An 18,903-nucleotide genomic window follows, 5' to 3' on the forward strand; every position below is an offset into this window, starting at 1 on the left:
CACTACATGTCAGCCAATCAGAGGACATCTGGCAGGCTGCTGGTTTCCAGTAAATCACATGACATTTATAAAACCAGTGTAACCATAAAAATGTAACCATATTAAGAACAAGGACTTAAATCATAAAAAAGTATCCATCATTATGAGGAAAATATGAAATACAGTTTATTCAAAATCTGTTCAGTAGTCAATCTCTTTCAAACCCTACTCACATTTTCTGTGTGGGTTGTTGTATCTCCGAGTGATAATTAGGAACTACTAAAGACAGTCAATCAAGACCAGCCAGAAAAAGTAATGAAGAGAGAAAGGAAGAGATACACACCTCTGTATTTCATGGTGTGCACTGAATCACTATCAGCACTGAAAAATATAATAATATAATAAAATATAATAATAATAATAATAATAATTATGTTCCTGTGCCAAAAAATACTTGATTACTACATTATTTCACATTATTTGCATTACCCATTCCTTGCTGGTCTCAGACCGGACTGTGTCCTTAAAAGGTTCCCCCAAAATGCAAATAAGAGATCACAGCAAAATTGCTAATTGCAATACAACTCTCATAAAGTTGGTAAAGCACCAGGGCTGTGTCCCTCAAAAGCATTTCGAGATAAGTTGATTGTAGAGACCATTGGGGGCAGTGCTCTTTTAATTTACTGTATGCTCCGTGTGAGTGCGCTTCCATGTAGCTTAGTAACGAATGTGCTTGCTGTGGGGTCACCTAATTTCTGCAGAAATTACAACATTCTAACTTCTGATTGGCCGATAGGTGGCATTTAACTCTGTATAACACGAGACAGCTATGAACTTGACACAGAACTTCCCTCTGTATGTCTGCACCTCTTCTTTTAATTGTATATAGGCTATAGGGGGACAAGTTATCCCTTTACTTCTCAGCGTGAGAAATACAAGGTATGGCCTGAGAGCATGTGAACTGGTTGAAATGTGTGTGTCTCACAGTGAATGCGTGAGACTTGAGAGCCCTGTTGAGTTTAGCAGCTTTGCGTTGCTAAATAGACAATTAATTGGGAATTCGGCAAGCAAACATTATAATTTCCCCTACTAGGAATTGTGCAATAAAGTATTTCGCCAGAGGAATTTGTGACTTCACCTCAATTCAATCAAGTTAGTTAGTTTAAACCAAGTAGGCCAGAGTGCAGTCTGGACGATGGGGCGGGGCGACACTTCGAGTGGTTATTGGATTATGATTAAAATGAGCTTATTGGTGTACAGATGAGTGACGATTTGAATTATGACACTGTGAGCAGGATTGGAACACGGAAGTAGACATTCAGGTGAATACACTTTTAATATAAATTAAAAATGTTGTGCTTTTTCTTTTATTGTTGCATTTCAACATCCCGTATAAATACAAAGAGTTTTGGATTGAACAGAATAGAAATAAATGTTCTGATTTACAATTACTCAATCAAATATCTGTTCAAACTCTGCTGTGATTCTGAGGATTGTCTGCATATGCTTATTTTAGAAATGTTTGAGTTCCTTCACATAAATCTGGGTTTGATTTATTATATATTTTTTTCCACATTTAAATGTATTTGTATGACAATGCATCAAAGCAGCTTCACAGAAAATGTATATTTCTATATTACAAATAAGAGTGACTGTGTCAAAGGAGTTAGCTTACATCACACATGATGAACACATTAAATTATTGATTATATGATATGATAAAAAAACGTTAAAAACAAAAAATCCATATATGCATAACACAATAAAAAAGTAGATAAAGAGCAACAAGTACCAAATCACAATGCAAACCAATGTACCAGTTCAGAAAATGACAACACTAAGTAGTTCTGAACACAAGGGTTGCAACTTTTGAATGTTGTCTAGATAAATAAAATAAAACACTGCTGTGGGTTCAGAAGAAAGGAATGACAATTTCTGAGTCACACTCAAGTGAACTTGCAGGTCAGATGGGAATGCTGCTTAAATTTCTCACTGGTACTACAGATGCAGATCTGACAGTGAAATGTTGGGTCACAGATGGGATTTCCTATTTCACATACTCAACTAAATAAGCTGGGAGAAGTGGAAGAGATACAGAGACACAGCTCTGTATCAGAAGCAGAAAGAGCTTTCTTGCCAGCATCTACAGTATAGTTCATATAAAATAAAGTGTTGACTAAATGCGGGTAATCCGGGAAATGCAACTGCAGTATAATGCATATTTTGATTCTGAATTATTTATTATAATCATTATTATAATTTAAATTGATCTCAAAACAGAGATCGCAAGAAATGTTTGCTGCCATTACGTTGCAATGTAGGCAACTATACATTATTTAATGCTATTCTATTATTTTAAGATATTATTTTTTTGTCAAGTATGCTTCATTGTTTCCTCTTTAAATACCTTGCATACCTGAGCAAGCTGCAGTAAAAATGAATATAATGTCATCCTATTTTGGGGAAGTCGTGTCCTAGTGGTTAGAGAGTTTCACTCCTAACCCTAGGGTTGTGTGTTTGAGTCTCGGCTGGTAATACCACGACTTAGGTGCCCTTGAGCAAGACACTGAACCCCCAACTGCTCCCCGGGCGCCGCAGGATAAATGATGCACACTGCTCCCGGTGTGTGTGCACTTTGGACGGGTTAAATGCAGAGCACAAATTCTGAATATGGCTCACCATACTTGGCTGTATGCCACATCACTTTCACTTTCCATTAACAGTCAACAGTCTACATGCAAGTGAAACACTTTTTGGACCGGATTTGATGTTTTTCACCTTAGGGCTTTTTCTGGACTACTGCTCATAACACAAAACCCTCCTCAGCATTACTCCTGCAGTTTCTGAACAGACTCGCAGATGATTCTTCCTCTTCAGAGAAAGAGATAAAACCACATATACAACAAAAACACAGAATACTCTTAATAAAGGTTTCCATTGGATCTTTGGACATAGAAAGAGTTTAGTTTTCACAGAAGTCTTTTTAATAAAGGCCTTAGTTTTTAGTTTAGTTTAATGTTTGTTATCCAGAGCAGCGTGTACAATATCAAATCTGGGCCAGGTTTCCCGATAACGCTCACTCTTAGAGCGATATGAAGACCTCGAAAGATATATCTTACCAAAGTTGTTTATGTTCCTAAGTGTGTTCCCCAAAGTGTCTCTTAGGAAGCTTCTTAACACGCTGTCTCTTACGTCCGACGTTACAAGAGCGCTGTCCGAAGTGAAGGTGCTGAATTAGTTGGCATCGATTGCTCATGAATCGATTTTCCACTTCACGCGAAGGTGCATTACAGCGTTAAGAAAGACAACACGTTCTATGCAAATGAAATATTCCTCAAATTATTACAGTAACATTTATTTTAACATAGTTTAAGTTATCAGTAGAATATAGACTATAAATTTAATTATCAAATGGTCAGTAACATGTTCCACACCATATCTTGTGACGGACAGGGGATCCCTCGCTAATCATCAACTCTCCTTATCCCATTCTGCCACTTGTGCTGCTTCTTGACATGGGTTTAATGACTTATAAAAATTATATTATACACTTTTATATTAATGGTAAGGTACTTTACAATCAGAATTGATTGGGAAGCAGCTGCAGTTACTTCTGTTTAATGCGGTATTGATTGCAATTGGTTTATGTTTTTACTAAAAAAGCAACCTATCTACAATGAACAGAGAGAGAGAGAGAGTTAGATACAGAATATGAGGCGGAAGCAATGTAAAAAAGGGCACCAAGCCTCTCGTCAGAGGAACTTGAAGTTTTGCTGGACCTTGCCATGAGGTCAGATATCACACCCCTATGGTCTACTATAACCTGCACGTTTATGGCCGCGTCTCCCTTTCGCGATAAGTAGCCTACGCCTAATCAATCACTGATGGGTTGGCGATAGGGATGAGTGTGCTATCCACCAGGATGTAATCCCCGGCATGGCGCAGAAGGGCGTTGGTGACAGTGTGGACGCGTCTCCATGCCGAGGTCTTGATTAGGCTGTATCCTTCTCCCACGACCTCGATGAATCTCTCTGTAGCAAAAAAAAAAAAAGAAAAAAGAAAGGAAAAAAAGGTAGCGCTGGGCTTCAGGGCTTAAAGCAAAATCCCGCCGCATTAGCCTGGCAAGCGCAGGTCTGAGAAGGTCCTTGGGAGGCGAATTTTTTAATATAGCCACATCAGGAAAAATGTCAAAAGGGCTTAAGTTTTGCCGAATAAAAAACTTGACATGACTAAACGGCTCTGCGTCCGGCTCCGTCTTTGATTCAATACAAGGACACGTTGGATCGCTGCTATGGTCGCTTACTGGACACCACCATGATTACCCATTTATAGATCTTAGCCATTTAGAGCCAAATTGTTTGCCAGATTTTAATTATCAAAAAAATTTATTGTCAATTCGCTTTAATTACATTACGAAAAAGCCTAGGCTAATTACCACCATATTAGTTCTGATACTACATAAAGTCAACTTCATAAATAGGCCTGTATCCATTGCGAACATAATTTATTATGAGTCTTAAAAAATAACATAAAATCATTGTTGAGCCACAACATTGTCAACATACCATAGTTTGGCTTGTACTGCGCTGCGCTGATTTCTAAAGACTGCTGTACAGTAGCGTCTTGAGCTCAAACAACGCTAAGAGAGAGCTTACGAATGGTCCAGACCAACCTTACGAAAGTGTGACTTACAGAAGATATACTTAGCGTACGAACGTGTCGGGAATCGTGCCACAAGGTTAAGAGAGAGGTTAAGGAATAGGTTAAGAACTACTTAGCGTTAAGAACGTTTTGGGGAACCGGGCCCAGACTTTTATCATAGAATTAAATATATTAGGTCCACAGAATCAACATGGAATGTAATTACTTTCTTAACACTGGTTTTATTGTCAAGGATTTATCAGTGGGATAAAATTAAGTAAATCACAAGAAAAACAGTAGGCTAGTCTCCTTTAATTCAACACACACACACACACCGCTCACAACACAAGCAAGATTGTGACACAGCAACACAACAGCTAGTCAATGCAATTAACAATATTAATTTATTTCAATCTGAACATTGCTGTTTGTATTCAGTGAAACTGAAGTGTAAATCTGTATAGACAAACACTTTTTACATCACCACACAAAGACTAGTAAAATCTGTCATTTTGATATTCCATGTGATATACTTTATTTGTCTCCTGGAAATTATGATCAATATTACACTGAAAAAAAAATACTATATACTTTTTGTTTGCAAACTATTTATTTTAGCTTCATTTAAAATATAAAAAAAATATTAGAAAGGTAGTTAGATTTTTTTAAAAGAATAGAATTAGAATAGTGAGTGTTAAAGTTAGAGGGTCAAATAAAGATGGAAGAGATGTGTTTTAAGCCGATTCTTGAAGATGGCTAAGGACTCAGCTGCTCGGATTGAGTTGTGCAGGTCATTCCACCAGAAGGAACATTTAATTTAAAAGTCCGTAAAAAGTGACATTGTGCTTCTTTGGGATGAACAATCAAGCGACGTTCACTTGCAGAACGCAAGCTTCTGGAGGGCACATAAGTCTGAAGTAACAAATTTAGGTAAATGGGTGCAGAGCCAGTGGTAGTTTTGTAGGCAAAATCAATGCCTTGAATTTTATGCGAGCAGCTATTGGAAGCCAGTCCAAATTGATAAACAGAGGTGTGACGTGTATTCTTTTTGGCTCATTAAAAATTAATCTTGCTGCCGCATTCTGGATTAATTGTAAAGGTTTGATAGAATTGGCTGGAAGACCTGCCAAGAGGGCATTGCAATAGTCCAGCCTGGACAGAACAAGAGCTTGAACAAGGAGTTGTGCAGCATGTTCCCAAAGAAAGGGCTTGATCTTCTTGATGTTGAATAAAGCAAATCTGCAGGATTGGACAGTTTTAGCAATGTGGTCTGAGAAAGTCAGCTGATCATCAATCATAACTCCAAGGCTTCTAGCTGTTTTTGAAGGAGTTATGGTTGATGTGCCTAACTTGATGGTGAAATTGTGATGGAACGATGGGTTTGCTGGAATCACAAGCAGTTCTGTCTTGACAAGGTTGAGTTGAAGGTGATGGTCCATCATCCAGGAAGAAATGTCAGTTAGACAAGCTGTGATGCGAATAGCTACCGTCGGATCATCAGGATGGAATGAGAGGTAGAGTTGACTGTCATCAGCATAGCAGTGGTATGAAAAGCCGTGTTTCTGAATGACAAAACCTAATGATGCCATGTAGACAGAGAAGAGAAGTGGTCCAAGAACTGAGCCCTGAGGCACCCCAGTAGTTAGATGTTGTGACTTGGACACCTCACCTCTCCAAGATACTTTTAAGGACCTATCTGATAGGTAAGACTCAAACCATTGAAGTGTGGTTCCTGAGATGCCAGTATTTGCAACTTTAGGAATCGTATCTATTTACGAAGAGCTTGTTAACAACCCAAAGAGAAAGGAATCACATCATATGACCCCTTTAATATTAGTTCATGCAATAATTAAAGGGGTTGTTGATCATCCTTTTTAAAAAGCTTGATTTTGTTTATGGTGTGCACTGTAACGTGTTCATGCTTTGTTTTTTAATCCGTGTCTAATTCACTCAATCTTACAACAAGTCATATGTTTAATAAATTAGATTTTCTTTAATTTAAACAAAGAAATTTAGGCTGTACTAAATCCCTGCTAAACATTTAGGATTTTATATAAATATGTTCTAGCAACAGATTTTGTCATTATTGTTTAAGGAAGACTACTAGAAAACTGAACCTGGTGCTGTGTGGACGTGATGCATTATTGAAGACCTCCATATCCAGACTTATAAAAGAGAAGACAGACATGAAGCTTTATCCAAATCTGATAAATATTGTGGCGCTTCCAGCTCTGTGCAATACTGGGTTTTCAGAGGAGCAAGTGATGCATCACACTTTTTGTTGTGTGTTGTGGGATTACAAATTTAGAAAATGTTAAATTTAGGTTCCAATATAATAGTAGACTTTTTGGGGTAATAAAGTTGAGATCCAAGAAGCTCAAATCAGGAGAATCAAGTGTCTGAGACATTAACCTTTTGTCTTTGTGTTCTTCCTTGAAGCTCAAGGCACAGCTGTGCCTTTTGTCTCTATGATAATGTGAAGGTATCCGTGATACTGTCAGGCACCTCTGTATTTAAATGACACTGTTATGCTGATAAGATCAAGGCTGGGAAGATGCCAGTGTCTGGTATCTTCCTGATTGCATTTGCATGCTTTGTTAAAATGGTCTCCACCTCTACTGTATGGATCCCTCCCACTTGAATGTATATAATCTACAATGTCTTAAGGACAATTTAGACTATTGATGACTACAGCACCACGCAGAGCGTTCTCAATAAAGAATCCTGCTGAAGATTACCCAAGAGTCTCCTGGTCTTCGTTTCTGAGTTCCCAACAGTTTTTGGTGCCGTGACCCGGATAGAGCTTCTCACCTGAATCCAGATTGAAACTGCAACCTCAACAAAGATCAGACTTCATTCCAGACTGAATCTTTCTTTACAACCAATGGTTGGTGAGTGTACCTCTATCCAAAAGAACCTTTAAGACCAGAACAAATTTGTTAGCCTCTGCGCCGTCAGAGAAGAGTTAACAGACAGCTGTAGGGTTTGGTTAACTAAGTGACCCTCTAAAAAGGATACTTTAGAGATGAAAATAATCCTCTGTTTAGCCAGGGAAGATTAGCATCACATGCTAATATTTTGCTACCCTCTGTGTCTGGCAGGGAAGTTTAGCATAAAGTGCTAAAAGTTTGTGTTAAGTTACCCTATAAAAATTATATTTTATAGATGAAAATAATCCTCTGTTAGGCAGGGAAGTTTAGCATAAAGTGCTAAAAGTTTGTGTTAAGTTACCCTATAAAAATTATATTTTATAGATGAAAATAATCCTCTGTTAGGCAGGGAAGATTAGCATCACATAAGTGCTAAAAGTTTGTTTTTATCCTCTGCTTGTCAGGGAAGTGTTAGAAGTGTCCTTTTGTGTCAGAAAGACATCACAAGATGTTTAGAAAGAATGCTCGATTGATCCCCACAACTGAAAAAGGTGGTCTCGCGACTCCTTTGTGGTCGGATAGCAAATTCAAATCACTGTTAGGTGTGCAAATGAACCTAATAGTCACTGAGAAAGTTAGACAAGAACTAACTCAGAAATATGATATCCATCCAGACAAAACTTGGTCTGTAGATGAGTGTAAAAAGGTACTAGGAGCATGTATTCGCAAGAACAATTTGAAAGGCATTATCTGCTGCCACAGAGAATTTGGTTTAGCGCTAGCTACGCAACAGTCTCAGCGTACCTCAGAACTAGAGGAACAGAACAAAGAGCTCAGAGCCAGAGTATCCTCTTTGACTAAGAAACTGAATCGCAACAAAGCTGCAGCAAAAACTGATGTGGAAGAAGTTAGTCAGACTGATAGCATTTATCCTGATTTACAAACTTTCTTTGAAACAGATGTAGCCATCCAGTCAGTAACTGATGTGCCTGTAGATTCTGTAAAGGTATGTGGTGCTAGGAGGAGATCTCAGGGAATTGAGGGAACTGAAAGTGTTACTCCGAACCCCTCTGTTGTCCAGGTACAAACTGTTACCAAAGTTCTAGGACCTAAAGATATAGAGAGACTCTCCCAGAGCTTACCCTCAGCACGCACAAATTTTTCTGAATTTAGAAGAGCATTAATCAGCAAAATGCGTCTCTACGACATGTCGTTAGCAGAAGTCACACAGCTGATGTCACAAATTCTAAATGAATCTGAATTCAACACTTTTGAGTCTGCTGTTACTTCTGAATTAAAACATGTCAGTAAAGGTGATTTGAGGGAAGGTGTTTTGAAAATTCTAAAAAATATTATAGGACCCAAAATAGACTGGTCTAGAATCACTAACTGTGTGCAGAGGAAAGAAGAAACTGTGAGTGAATACACTGAAAGATTTTGTCAGTCAGCAGTAACTTACAGTGGAATTGCTGATGATCCTGAAAGTGTTCTAGATGACAAAGGACCATTAGTACGCATCTGGTCAGATGGCCTTGTAGTGGAGTACCGAAAAGCCTTGCCATTCCTAGATATCACTTGGTCTAACAAAACTCTCAGAAATAATCTAGACAGTTTAGCTACATGGGAAAGAGATGCGGATGTTAAGACAAAAGTGAGAGTAGCAGCAGCAGCTACATTTAGCACAAGGAAACATGACCATAGATGGCCCAAAAGAGAAGGCAAATGCAATTACTGTGAAAGATCAGGTCACTGGGAGAAAGCGTGTAGAAAGAAGTTGAAAGATAATAGAAGAAATGTTATGCATAATTCTGCTCCTTCTCAGCCCGCCTACAATCCTGAAGTTAGTCCTACAATGACCACAGAAACTTTAGGACAGCTCGCTCAGGTTCTTCTAAAAGCACAAAAAGAACAGGAAAAAAACAAATTGTTGGGGCTGTGAGTAGCTACCTTTACCCTGTAATCCATCACAATGACAAACAAATTTTTGTGAAAGGTAGCATACAAGAGAAAGAGATTGACTTTTTGCTTGATACAGGTGCAGAAATTACAGTAATTCCTATAAAATTGGCTGAAGGCTTAAACATACCATACAAGAAAACTAAACTTTGTTTAACCGGTGTAATAGGTGAAGATTCTGTTTTGTATGAAACCCCGTCCATAGATGTACAATTAGGCCCAAAGACTCTGACTACAAAATTGCTATGTGCTCCATTAAATACAGGTGCATTTCTATGCATGGATCTACTCAGACAAGTACACCTGACTTTAGACATGTCCTCAGAATCAGCTAGCATTAAAATTTCCTCAGCACAAGTTTCTACCAATAATGTAATAACTCCTGAGTACGCTTTCTTACAGAATCATCCAATTTGGGCTAAAGACAAAGATGATTGTGGGTTTTTGACAGGTGTAGAACCAGTCAAATTGACAGGAACTCCACCTCCTGTTACCAAACAATATCCTATCAGTAAGGAAGCTATACAGGGGATAAAACCTATTGTGGAAAAATCGCTGAAGCAAGGAGTGCTAGTTAAAACAAACAGTCCCTGTAACTCACCCATATGGCCCATCAAGAAATCTAATGGGACATGGAGACTCACCATAGACTACAGAGTAGCCAATAAACATATTGATAAAATCACCCCCCTAGTGGCAGATCCATCTACAATTTGTAATGGCTTACCATTAGATTGTAAGGTTTTTTTCTGTAATTGATATGTCTAATGGATTCTTTTCTGTACCCTTGCACTCTGACAGCCAGACATGGTTAGCTTTTACAGTTGACTATGAACAATATCAGTGGACACGTTTGCCCCAGGGATTTCAGAATTCCCCAACTTTATACCATCAGGCTGTCAGACGTGATTTGTGTGACCCAGAATGTCCAGTAAAACAGTCCACTATGATTCAATATGTCGATGATATTTTGGTAGCCTCTACAGATCACGAGGTACATCAAACTGAATTGGCAGCATTGTTGGACTATTTGCAGAAAAGAGGACACAAATGCAGCTTTCACAAAGCTCAAATTGCTAAAAATCAAGTCACATTTCTGGGTCAAACAATTGGTGCAGGAAATAGATCTATTACACAGGATCGAGCCGCTTCAGTCAAAGCCATACCTCCACCTACGACCATTAAAACACTCAGATCATTTTTAGGAACAGCAGGTTACTGTAGACCTTGGATTGAAGAATATGCCTCTATTGCTCAGCCTCTCTATGACTTGTTGAAAGGCCAGGTTAAAGATTCTGATACTGTTTGTATGGAAGAAATTCACCTCAAAGCTTTCAATGATTTAAAGAGAGCACTATGTCAAGCACCAGCATTAGGAATTGCACAATCTAATAAACCCTTTGTGCTTTATGTACATGAACACTTAGGCTTTATGACTGCATGTTTAATGCAAGATCATGGGGGCAGTTTACGCCCAATTCATTACTATTCATGTAAACTTGACATAGTTGCTCAAGGCATGGGCCCATGTCTTAGAGCAGTGCAGGCAGTTCATCTAGCTCTTCAGGCTTCAACAGGAATGGTGCTAGGACAGACTATAAATGTAAGATGTCCTCATGCAGTGTCCGCACTAATGAATCAAGCAAAAGTCACTTCTGTCACCACCTCTCGTTGGGGAAATTGGTTAACGACCCTCACAGCCCCGAACATTGTTTTACAACGTGCACCAGTAACAAACCCATCCTCATGTATGATGTCTGCAATGACTGAAGTTTTGTTAGAGGATGAGGGTGAAATAACTCACGATTGTGTTACGCTTACATACGAAGCTATAAGTGACATAAAAGAAACTCCCATAGAGAATGCAGAATTGGAGTTGTTTGTTGATGGTTCAGCTCAAGTCATTGAGGGAAACAGACGAGCAGGTTATGCAGTAACTTCCACCACTGAAGTTGTAGCTTCAGGCCGTCTTCCAGATCATTTTTCAGCTCAAGCTGCAGAACTAGTAGCCTTAACTAGAGCATGCACGCTAGCTTCAGGATCGATTGCAAATATTAACACTGATTCCAGATATGCTTTTGGGGTGGTTCATGATTTTGGTGTCATTTGGCAAGCTAGACAGTTTCTAACTTCTGCTGGATCCCCCATTAAGCATGCTGGATTAGTAAAAGATTTATTGTTTTCCATGAAACTTCCAAAGAAATTAGCGGTGATCAAAGTGAAAGCACATCTCACAACTAACACTGCAGAAGCTAAAGGTAATGCTCTTGCTGATGTAGCTGCTAAACAGGCTTGTTCCTATGTAACTGTACAAGTGTGTTCAGATAGTATAGCACAGAAGACAATTCTGCCTCCTAAATCAATTATTGATCTGTACAAAGACGCTCCTCTATATGAAGCATGGACATGGTTAGACAAAGGGGCCATAGTAGATTCATCTGGATGCTGGACCAAAGAGGGGAAGTATGTTGCTCCCGAATCACTGCTGCCATATTTGGCTCAACAAATACACAATTTGGGTCACAGTGGTCCAGCAACAATGAATCACAGGTTCACAAATCAATGGTGGAATCCAAAATTCAGAAATGTAGCAACCGAAACAGTCAAGAGATGTGTTACATGTCAAAAAAATAATGATGTGCCAGCAGCAGCTACAGCAGCAACACATACTCCAGCTCCACCAGGACCATTTCGTCACCTGCAAGTTGATTACATATCATTGCCTCCTTGTAAGGGAAAAACTGATGTTTTAGTAGTATTGGATAAGTTCTCTAGATGGCTAGAAGCTTATCCAACAGGGCGTGCTACAGCTGCACATACTGCTAAATGTCTAGTCACTGATTTCATTCCCAGATGGGGATTACCAGATTGCATTGACTCAGATCAAGGTACACACTTCACAGGACAGGTAGTCAAGGAAGTGTCTAAAATGTTGAAAATTAAGTGGAATCTTCACTGCCCCTATAGGCCACAAGCATCAGGACAAGTTGAACGAGCAAACAGAACTATAAAAACCAGGCTAAGCAAAATGCACCAGGAAGGAGTACCATGGGTCGAGGCACTGCCAGCGGTATTGTGTAGTATAAGAGCTTCACCTAACAGATCAGTAGGACTGAGCCCTCATGAGATTATTACAGGACGCCCAATGCAGATGCCAGGTGTGATTGATCTTAGAAATGCTGATGTACACATAGCCTCAGATGCCCTGATCACTTACTGTGAAAACCTCACAAAGGCAGTACAGAGTGCCAGAGAGAGAGTTGAGTTATGTTGGCAGACTCCACCAGAAGGGGGGCACACAATCATCCCAGGTCAGTGGGTCATGATAAAGTCATTCAGAAACAAGCCGTTAGAGCCTAAGTGGCACGGACCACATCAAGTGATGTTGATTACAGCAGCTGCAGTGTTTTGTCAGGGAAGGAAAACATGGACTCATGTTTCACACTGTAAAGTTGTTCCTCCACCTACAGGGATAGGATAGGACACATGGACCAGTGAGGAGCCCAGGAAAGAACCGAATGCAACAGGCTTCGGGGGCCAATCCTGCGGTGAAGATTCCCTTTTAGACATTCCCACCTACTAGTCCATCCTTACCTCACTGTTCTTTAGGTGTTGCAGTAATAAAGATATAGGGAAAGAAAGGAACAACAATAACAGACTCAAATCGACCAGAGGATACAACCCTAGTGTTTACAGTTTTTTTTTCAACAAATGCTGCTCTGTCGTTGTTTGTTTTCTTTCTTACTCTGTGCAGATACCACTTGATGGCTGTCCCGAGGCCCATACACACCGACCTCTTCACCTGTGTATGACGACACCACTTTTAAAAGACTACCAGATCCACAACCGAGCCAACTGTCACAGAAGAAAAAAATTAATAAATTAAATACACAACGCAGAGAATCATACACGAGAACTTCAGTCATCCATCAACATGATCAAGATTGCCGTACTAGTAATCATCATGGACATCGCACAAAGTATAGACTCGAGAAACAACATATTCTTAGAGCTGATGAATATGTCAAGAATGGTAAATGTTAAATGGACTGCATTTATATAGCGCTTTCAACAGACCACATGGCCATCCAAAGCGCTTTACAATTTGCCTCACATTCACCCATCCACTCACTCATTCACACACCGACGGCGGTGTCTGCCATACAAGGCGCCATCCAGCTCGTCGGGAGCAGCTGGGGTTAGGTGTCTTGCTCAAGGACACCTCGACACTTGGTCAGGTGGAGCCGGGGATCGAACCACCAACCTTCCGGTTTGTAGACAACCTACATGAACCACTGAGCCACTGCCGGAGAAACTCCTTGTTTGCTGGAAAGAACGTTTGCATGCCACATCCACCTTCTGTAGGAGCAGGAATCCCATGGGTAGCACACCCCATTTCTGACTGTGATACCTGCACCCTATTTGGTGTTGTCACTAATGGAATTTTTAACCAAAGCACATGTCATAACGTGACTGTTCCTCAAGCCTCACCATGTTGCATTCCAGGTTTAAGTTCCTGCAATTTGACCTCAACCACACCTGTTATGACAGACTTACTCTTACCAATGAAATTTAGTTGGTGTGTTGAACAGCTATCCTTAGACTCTAAAGATTTGGGAAAAATTCCCAGTGCTGCATGTGGTTTCATAATTAAAATGGGAATGTCACTGAAGACAGAAATTCCATCATCCACACGACAAAAGAATGAGGATGTGGAAGTATGTATTAGGCAAACTCGATCATTCCCTAAGCTATTTAATGTGAACCAATGGTGCAGGATTTCCCCCCCAACAGGCATGTTTTGGTTATGCGGAACCTCAATCTATAGTGTGCTACCAGTAAAGTTGAATGGAAGGTGCACCTTAGTCTATGCCCTACCTGCAGTCAGAGAAAATGTGAAATCCACTCCAGTCCTAATAACAGGCAACACCACCTTACAAAATATTCCACGTTTAAGTGATTCAGCTCCTACCATGAACACAGAAGATCACTGCATTCCAGGACTCACTTGTGCACAAACATGGTGGTCCAGAACTCTGGGAACATTAATCCCATCTTATGGTGTCATGCAAGCCCTGGATCAAGTTAGAAGCTTATCGAATTCTGTACAGAAACTGGCCAATGATACGGCTTTGGCCTTGGGTAACATCACAAACACTCTCGCTTCACACAAGATAATGATCTTACAGAACAGAGTTGCCTTGGATTACATTCTTGCAATGCAAGGGGGAGCATGTACCATTATCGGACCTGAGTGCTGCACCGGTTTACTGGATCCAACAGAGAACTTGAACAAAATTCAACAAGACATTCTTGAACTTTCATCAAAATTACACCAGATGACTGAAGACAATTCATCATGGTTCGGAAACCTGTTAGGTAAACCCTGGCTGTGGATCAAGGAAATAGCAATTCTGCTGTTGTTCTTACTACTGGTATACTATCTATGCGCCCACAGTATCAAGTGTTTTATTCAACAACTTACTCATGCCCATCACGAGGAAATGACAATTCCGACCAGAAAAGATTATTACCCATAAGAACTAGACAGACCCTAGCTGCATGTTTGTTTCTGTGTCAACATGCCATTCGTCACTACAGACAATCAACACAGAGCAAGTGCTATGTGCCTGTAACGATCACAGGTTACAAGAATGAACTTTTAAATGTTTACATTTTTATTGTGAGAGTTATTAGAACTCTCAACGGGAGGACTGTGGGATTACAAATTTAGAAAATGTTAAATCTAGGTTCCAATATAATAGTAGACTTTTTGGGGTAATAAAGTTGAGATCCAAGAAGCTCAAATCAGGAGAATCAAGTGTCTGAGACATTAACCTTTTGTCTTTGTGTTCTTCCTTGAAGCTCAAGGCACAGCTGTGCCTTTTGTCTCTATGATAATGTGAAGGTATCCGTGATACTGTCAGGCACCTCTGTATTTAAATGACACTGTTATGCTGATAAGATCAAGGCTGGGAAGATGCCAGTGTCTGGTATCTTCCTGATTGCATTTGCATGCTTTGTTAAAATGGTCTCCACCTCTACTGTATGGATCCCTCCCACTTGAATGTATATAATCTACAATGTCTTAAGGACAATTTAGACTATTGATGACTACAGCACCACGCAGAGCGTTCTCAATAAAGAATCCTGCTGAAGATTACCTCCTGGTCTTCGTTTCTGAGTTCCCAACAGTGTGTCACGGTAGGAAATCCAGTGTTTCCTCCGTGTCATGTTTTGTTATTGTTTTTGTACTTACGTTGTCTCCATGTGTTCGTTTAGTTGATTGTCATCACCTGGGTGTTGATTGTCTCGCTCCAGCTGATCGTCATCATACCTCTGCTACTTATACTCACCTCGCTCTCTCTCTGTTGTCAGATCCTCTCTTATGTCTCCACGTACTAGCTGGATTACCGTCTTCCGTGTTTGTGTGCTGGTTGGATTCGTGTTGTCGTCCGCGTGTCAGTGTTCCGGTCTGTTCCTGGTTCTAACCATTGACCACCTTCACCTGCACCGCTGACTTCACCATCCCGCTCTTCGCACGCCACCGTAGACCTTCCTTGCCATTGCCAACACTCTGGACACACCTTATCAATAAACAACATCTGATTGCCTGCAATTGCTTCCTCCTCTTTTATCTGTCGTTACAGTAGGATCTGACCATCATGGAAGCAGCAGGCGATCGCTCCCCATCTCATCTCGAAGAATTTCTGCAACGAGCTGTGGGTCGTATGGATCGCCAAGACAAGGCGATAGATGAGATGGGTCGAGCCTTCCAAGCAATGGTGACGAAGGTGTCCGAGCTCGTTCTCCAGACGCAACAACAACAACAATCGTCACCCGCTGCGCCTCCCACGCCACCCACACCGCCGATCGTCTCCGGGGGGATTTCCCAGCCCGATCCACGCCTCCCCATCCCGGAGAAATATGCGGGTGAGCCAGAGTTCTGTCGATCTTTTCTGTCTCATTGTTCTCTGCACTTCGCCCTGCAGCCCCGCACGTTCTACACCGAGGAAATGAAGGTGGCATTCGTCTTATCTCTACTTACGGGAAGGGCTGCCCTCTGGGGGACGGCGGTGTGGGAGAACCAAGACAGCTGCTGTGCCTCGTTCCACGCACTTTCGGAAGAGATGAGACGGGTCTTCGACCGCTCCGCCGCCGGGAGGGAAGCGGCTTGGCTTCTCACGGACCTACGTCAGGGGGAAAGGTCCGTTTCTGATTATTCGATTGAGTTCCGCACCCTGGCGGCGGAGTGTAAGTGGAACGAGGAGGCGCAGTGGGATCACTTCCTGCATGGGTTGGCTGACCGCATCCAACAGGAGATCCGCGCCGTCGAACTCCCCACTTCTCTCAACAGTCTGATTGACCTAACCATCAGAGTGGAGAATCGACTCGATCAAGCCACCAGACGGAGGGGGAGAGCAGTTCTCACGAACAGACCGGAGGCTCAGTATCAGCGCTCAGATGTTGCGGTCAGCCCACCGGGAGATCTTGAACCCATGCAGGTGGGGCGAGCTCGGCTCTCCCGGGAGGAGAGGATCAGGCGGAGATCCCTGGGACTATGTTTATACTGCGGCAGTCAAGAACATCACATCCAGCGTTGTCCGGTAAAAGACCAAGCCCGATAGTAAGACGGAGGCTACTATCGGGTGGGATCTCTGCCAGAAAGACCTCTTCTACATCGACACTCCTTCCGGTGAGTCTACGGTGGTCCACCCACGCACTCGAGCATCACGCCTTGTTGGATTCTGGGGCAGAGGGTAATTTCATGGACTTCCAGTTCGCTAGTAAGCTTAACATTCCTCTCACCTCCCTCAAACACCCCATTGCACCCTTTGCTCTCAATGGACACAGACTACCAGTCATCACTCAGACCACCTTACCTGTTTCCCTCACCACATCTGGCAATCATACTGAGGAGATATCATTCTACATTACGGACTCACCTTCATCCCCCATCGTTCTCGGTCACACCTGGCTTCAGAAACACAACCCCAGCATCAATTGGCGCCTTGGATCTGTGGTTAGCTGGAGCGAGGAATGTCATTTGTCTTGTCTTTTGTCTGCTGGTGTTAATGTTTCTGAGTCTGTGTTTCAGGGGGAAGCAGTGGATTTGGCTAGCGTGCCCGCGGAGTACCACGACCTGAAGGAGGTGTTCAGTAAGTCTCGTGCTGATTCTCTTCCTCCTCATCGTCCCTATGACTGTGCGATAGAGTTATTGCCAGGTACTTCTCCGCCTAAGGGCAAGTTATATTCTTTGTCTGTTCCAGAGACGGCGGCCATGGAGAAATATATATCCAGTTCTCTAGCAACGGGGTTTATCCGCCCTTCCTCTTCTCCAGCGGGGGCGGGGTTCTTTTTTGTGGGAAAGAAGGACGGATCCTTGCGACCTTGCATTGACTACCGAGGGCTGAACAACATAACGGTAAAGAATACCTATCCTTTGCCGCTTATGTCTTCAGCTTTTGAGAGGTTGCAGGGAGCGTCCGTTTTCACTAAATTGGACTTACGTAATGCTTATCATTTGGTCCGCATCAGGGAGGGGGATGAGTGGAAGACTGCCTTTAACACCCCTAGAGGCCATTTTGAGTACTGCGTTATGCCGTTCGGGCTAACCAACTCGCCGGCAGTCTTTCAAGCACTCGTTAATGACGTGTTGCGAGACATGGTCGATCTGTTCATATATGTTTACCTGGATGACATATTGATCTTTTCTTCGTCTCTCCAGGAACACGTGCAACACGTACGACGAGTGCTTCTGCGGTTGCTAGAGAATGGATTGTTTGTCAAGGCGGAGAAATGCGTTTTTCATGCACAGTCTGTTTCTTTTCTAGGACACATCATTTCGACTGAGGGTGTTCGCATGGATCCTGAGAAGGTTAAGGCTGTGGTAAATTGGCCATCCCCAGAGTCTCGCAAGGCCCTGCAGAGATTTCTGGGGTTCGCCAATTTTTACCGGCGTTTCATTCGCAATTTCAGCCAACTAGCCGCTCCTCTGACCGCCTTGACCTCCCCTAGTTTGACGTTCAGGTGGTCAGACGCAGCTGAGGCTGCGTTTGCCAAACTGAAAGGCTGCTTTGTTTCAGCTCCCATTCTCGTCACCCCTGATCGCTCACGTCAATTCATAGTGGAGGTCGACGCGTCAGAGGTGGGGGTAGGAGCAGTGTTATCTCAACGCGCATCCTCAGACGGAAAGGTGCATCCGTGCGCGTATTATTCTCACCGTTTATCTCCTGCAGAAGTTAATTATGACATTGGCAATCGAGAGTTGTTGGCAGTCAAACTTGCACTGGAAGAATGGCGTCACTGGCTTGAAGGGTCGGGTGTACCTTTCATTGTATGGACGGACCATAAGAATCTCGAATACATTAGAACCGCCAAAAGACTTAACTCCAGGCAGGCTCGGTGGGCATTGTTTTTCGGTCGTTTCGATTTTACACTTTCTTACCGGCCGGGT

General features: G+C 41.9%; 2 protein-coding genes across 2 annotated transcripts in view; both read right to left on the reverse strand.

Annotated features, from left to right (window-relative positions):
* LOC127985894 (interferon-induced very large GTPase 1-like) overlaps nucleotides 1–13,842 on the reverse strand; it is a 37,254-nt gene extending 23,412 nt beyond the window's left edge. The window contains exons 1-2 of the mRNA XM_052588098.1: nucleotides 13,734–13,842; nucleotides 13,192–13,248 (exon numbers count right to left, since the gene is read on the reverse strand). Of these exons, the coding sequence (XP_052444058.1) occupies nucleotides 13,192–13,248; nucleotides 13,734–13,842 (166 nt within the window). The remainder of the gene's footprint in view (nucleotides 1–13,191; nucleotides 13,249–13,733) is intronic.
* Nucleotides 1–18,903, reverse strand: part of LOC127986304 (apolipoprotein L3-like) — a 540,496-nt gene that overhangs the window by 131,314 nt on the left and 390,279 nt on the right. The window lies entirely within an intron of this gene.

The sequence above is a fragment of the Carassius gibelio genome, chromosome B21 (genome assembly GCF_023724105.1).
Source record: "Carassius gibelio isolate Cgi1373 ecotype wild population from Czech Republic chromosome B21, carGib1.2-hapl.c, whole genome shotgun sequence".
NCBI lineage: Eukaryota > Metazoa > Chordata > Actinopteri > Cypriniformes > Cyprinidae > Carassius > Carassius gibelio.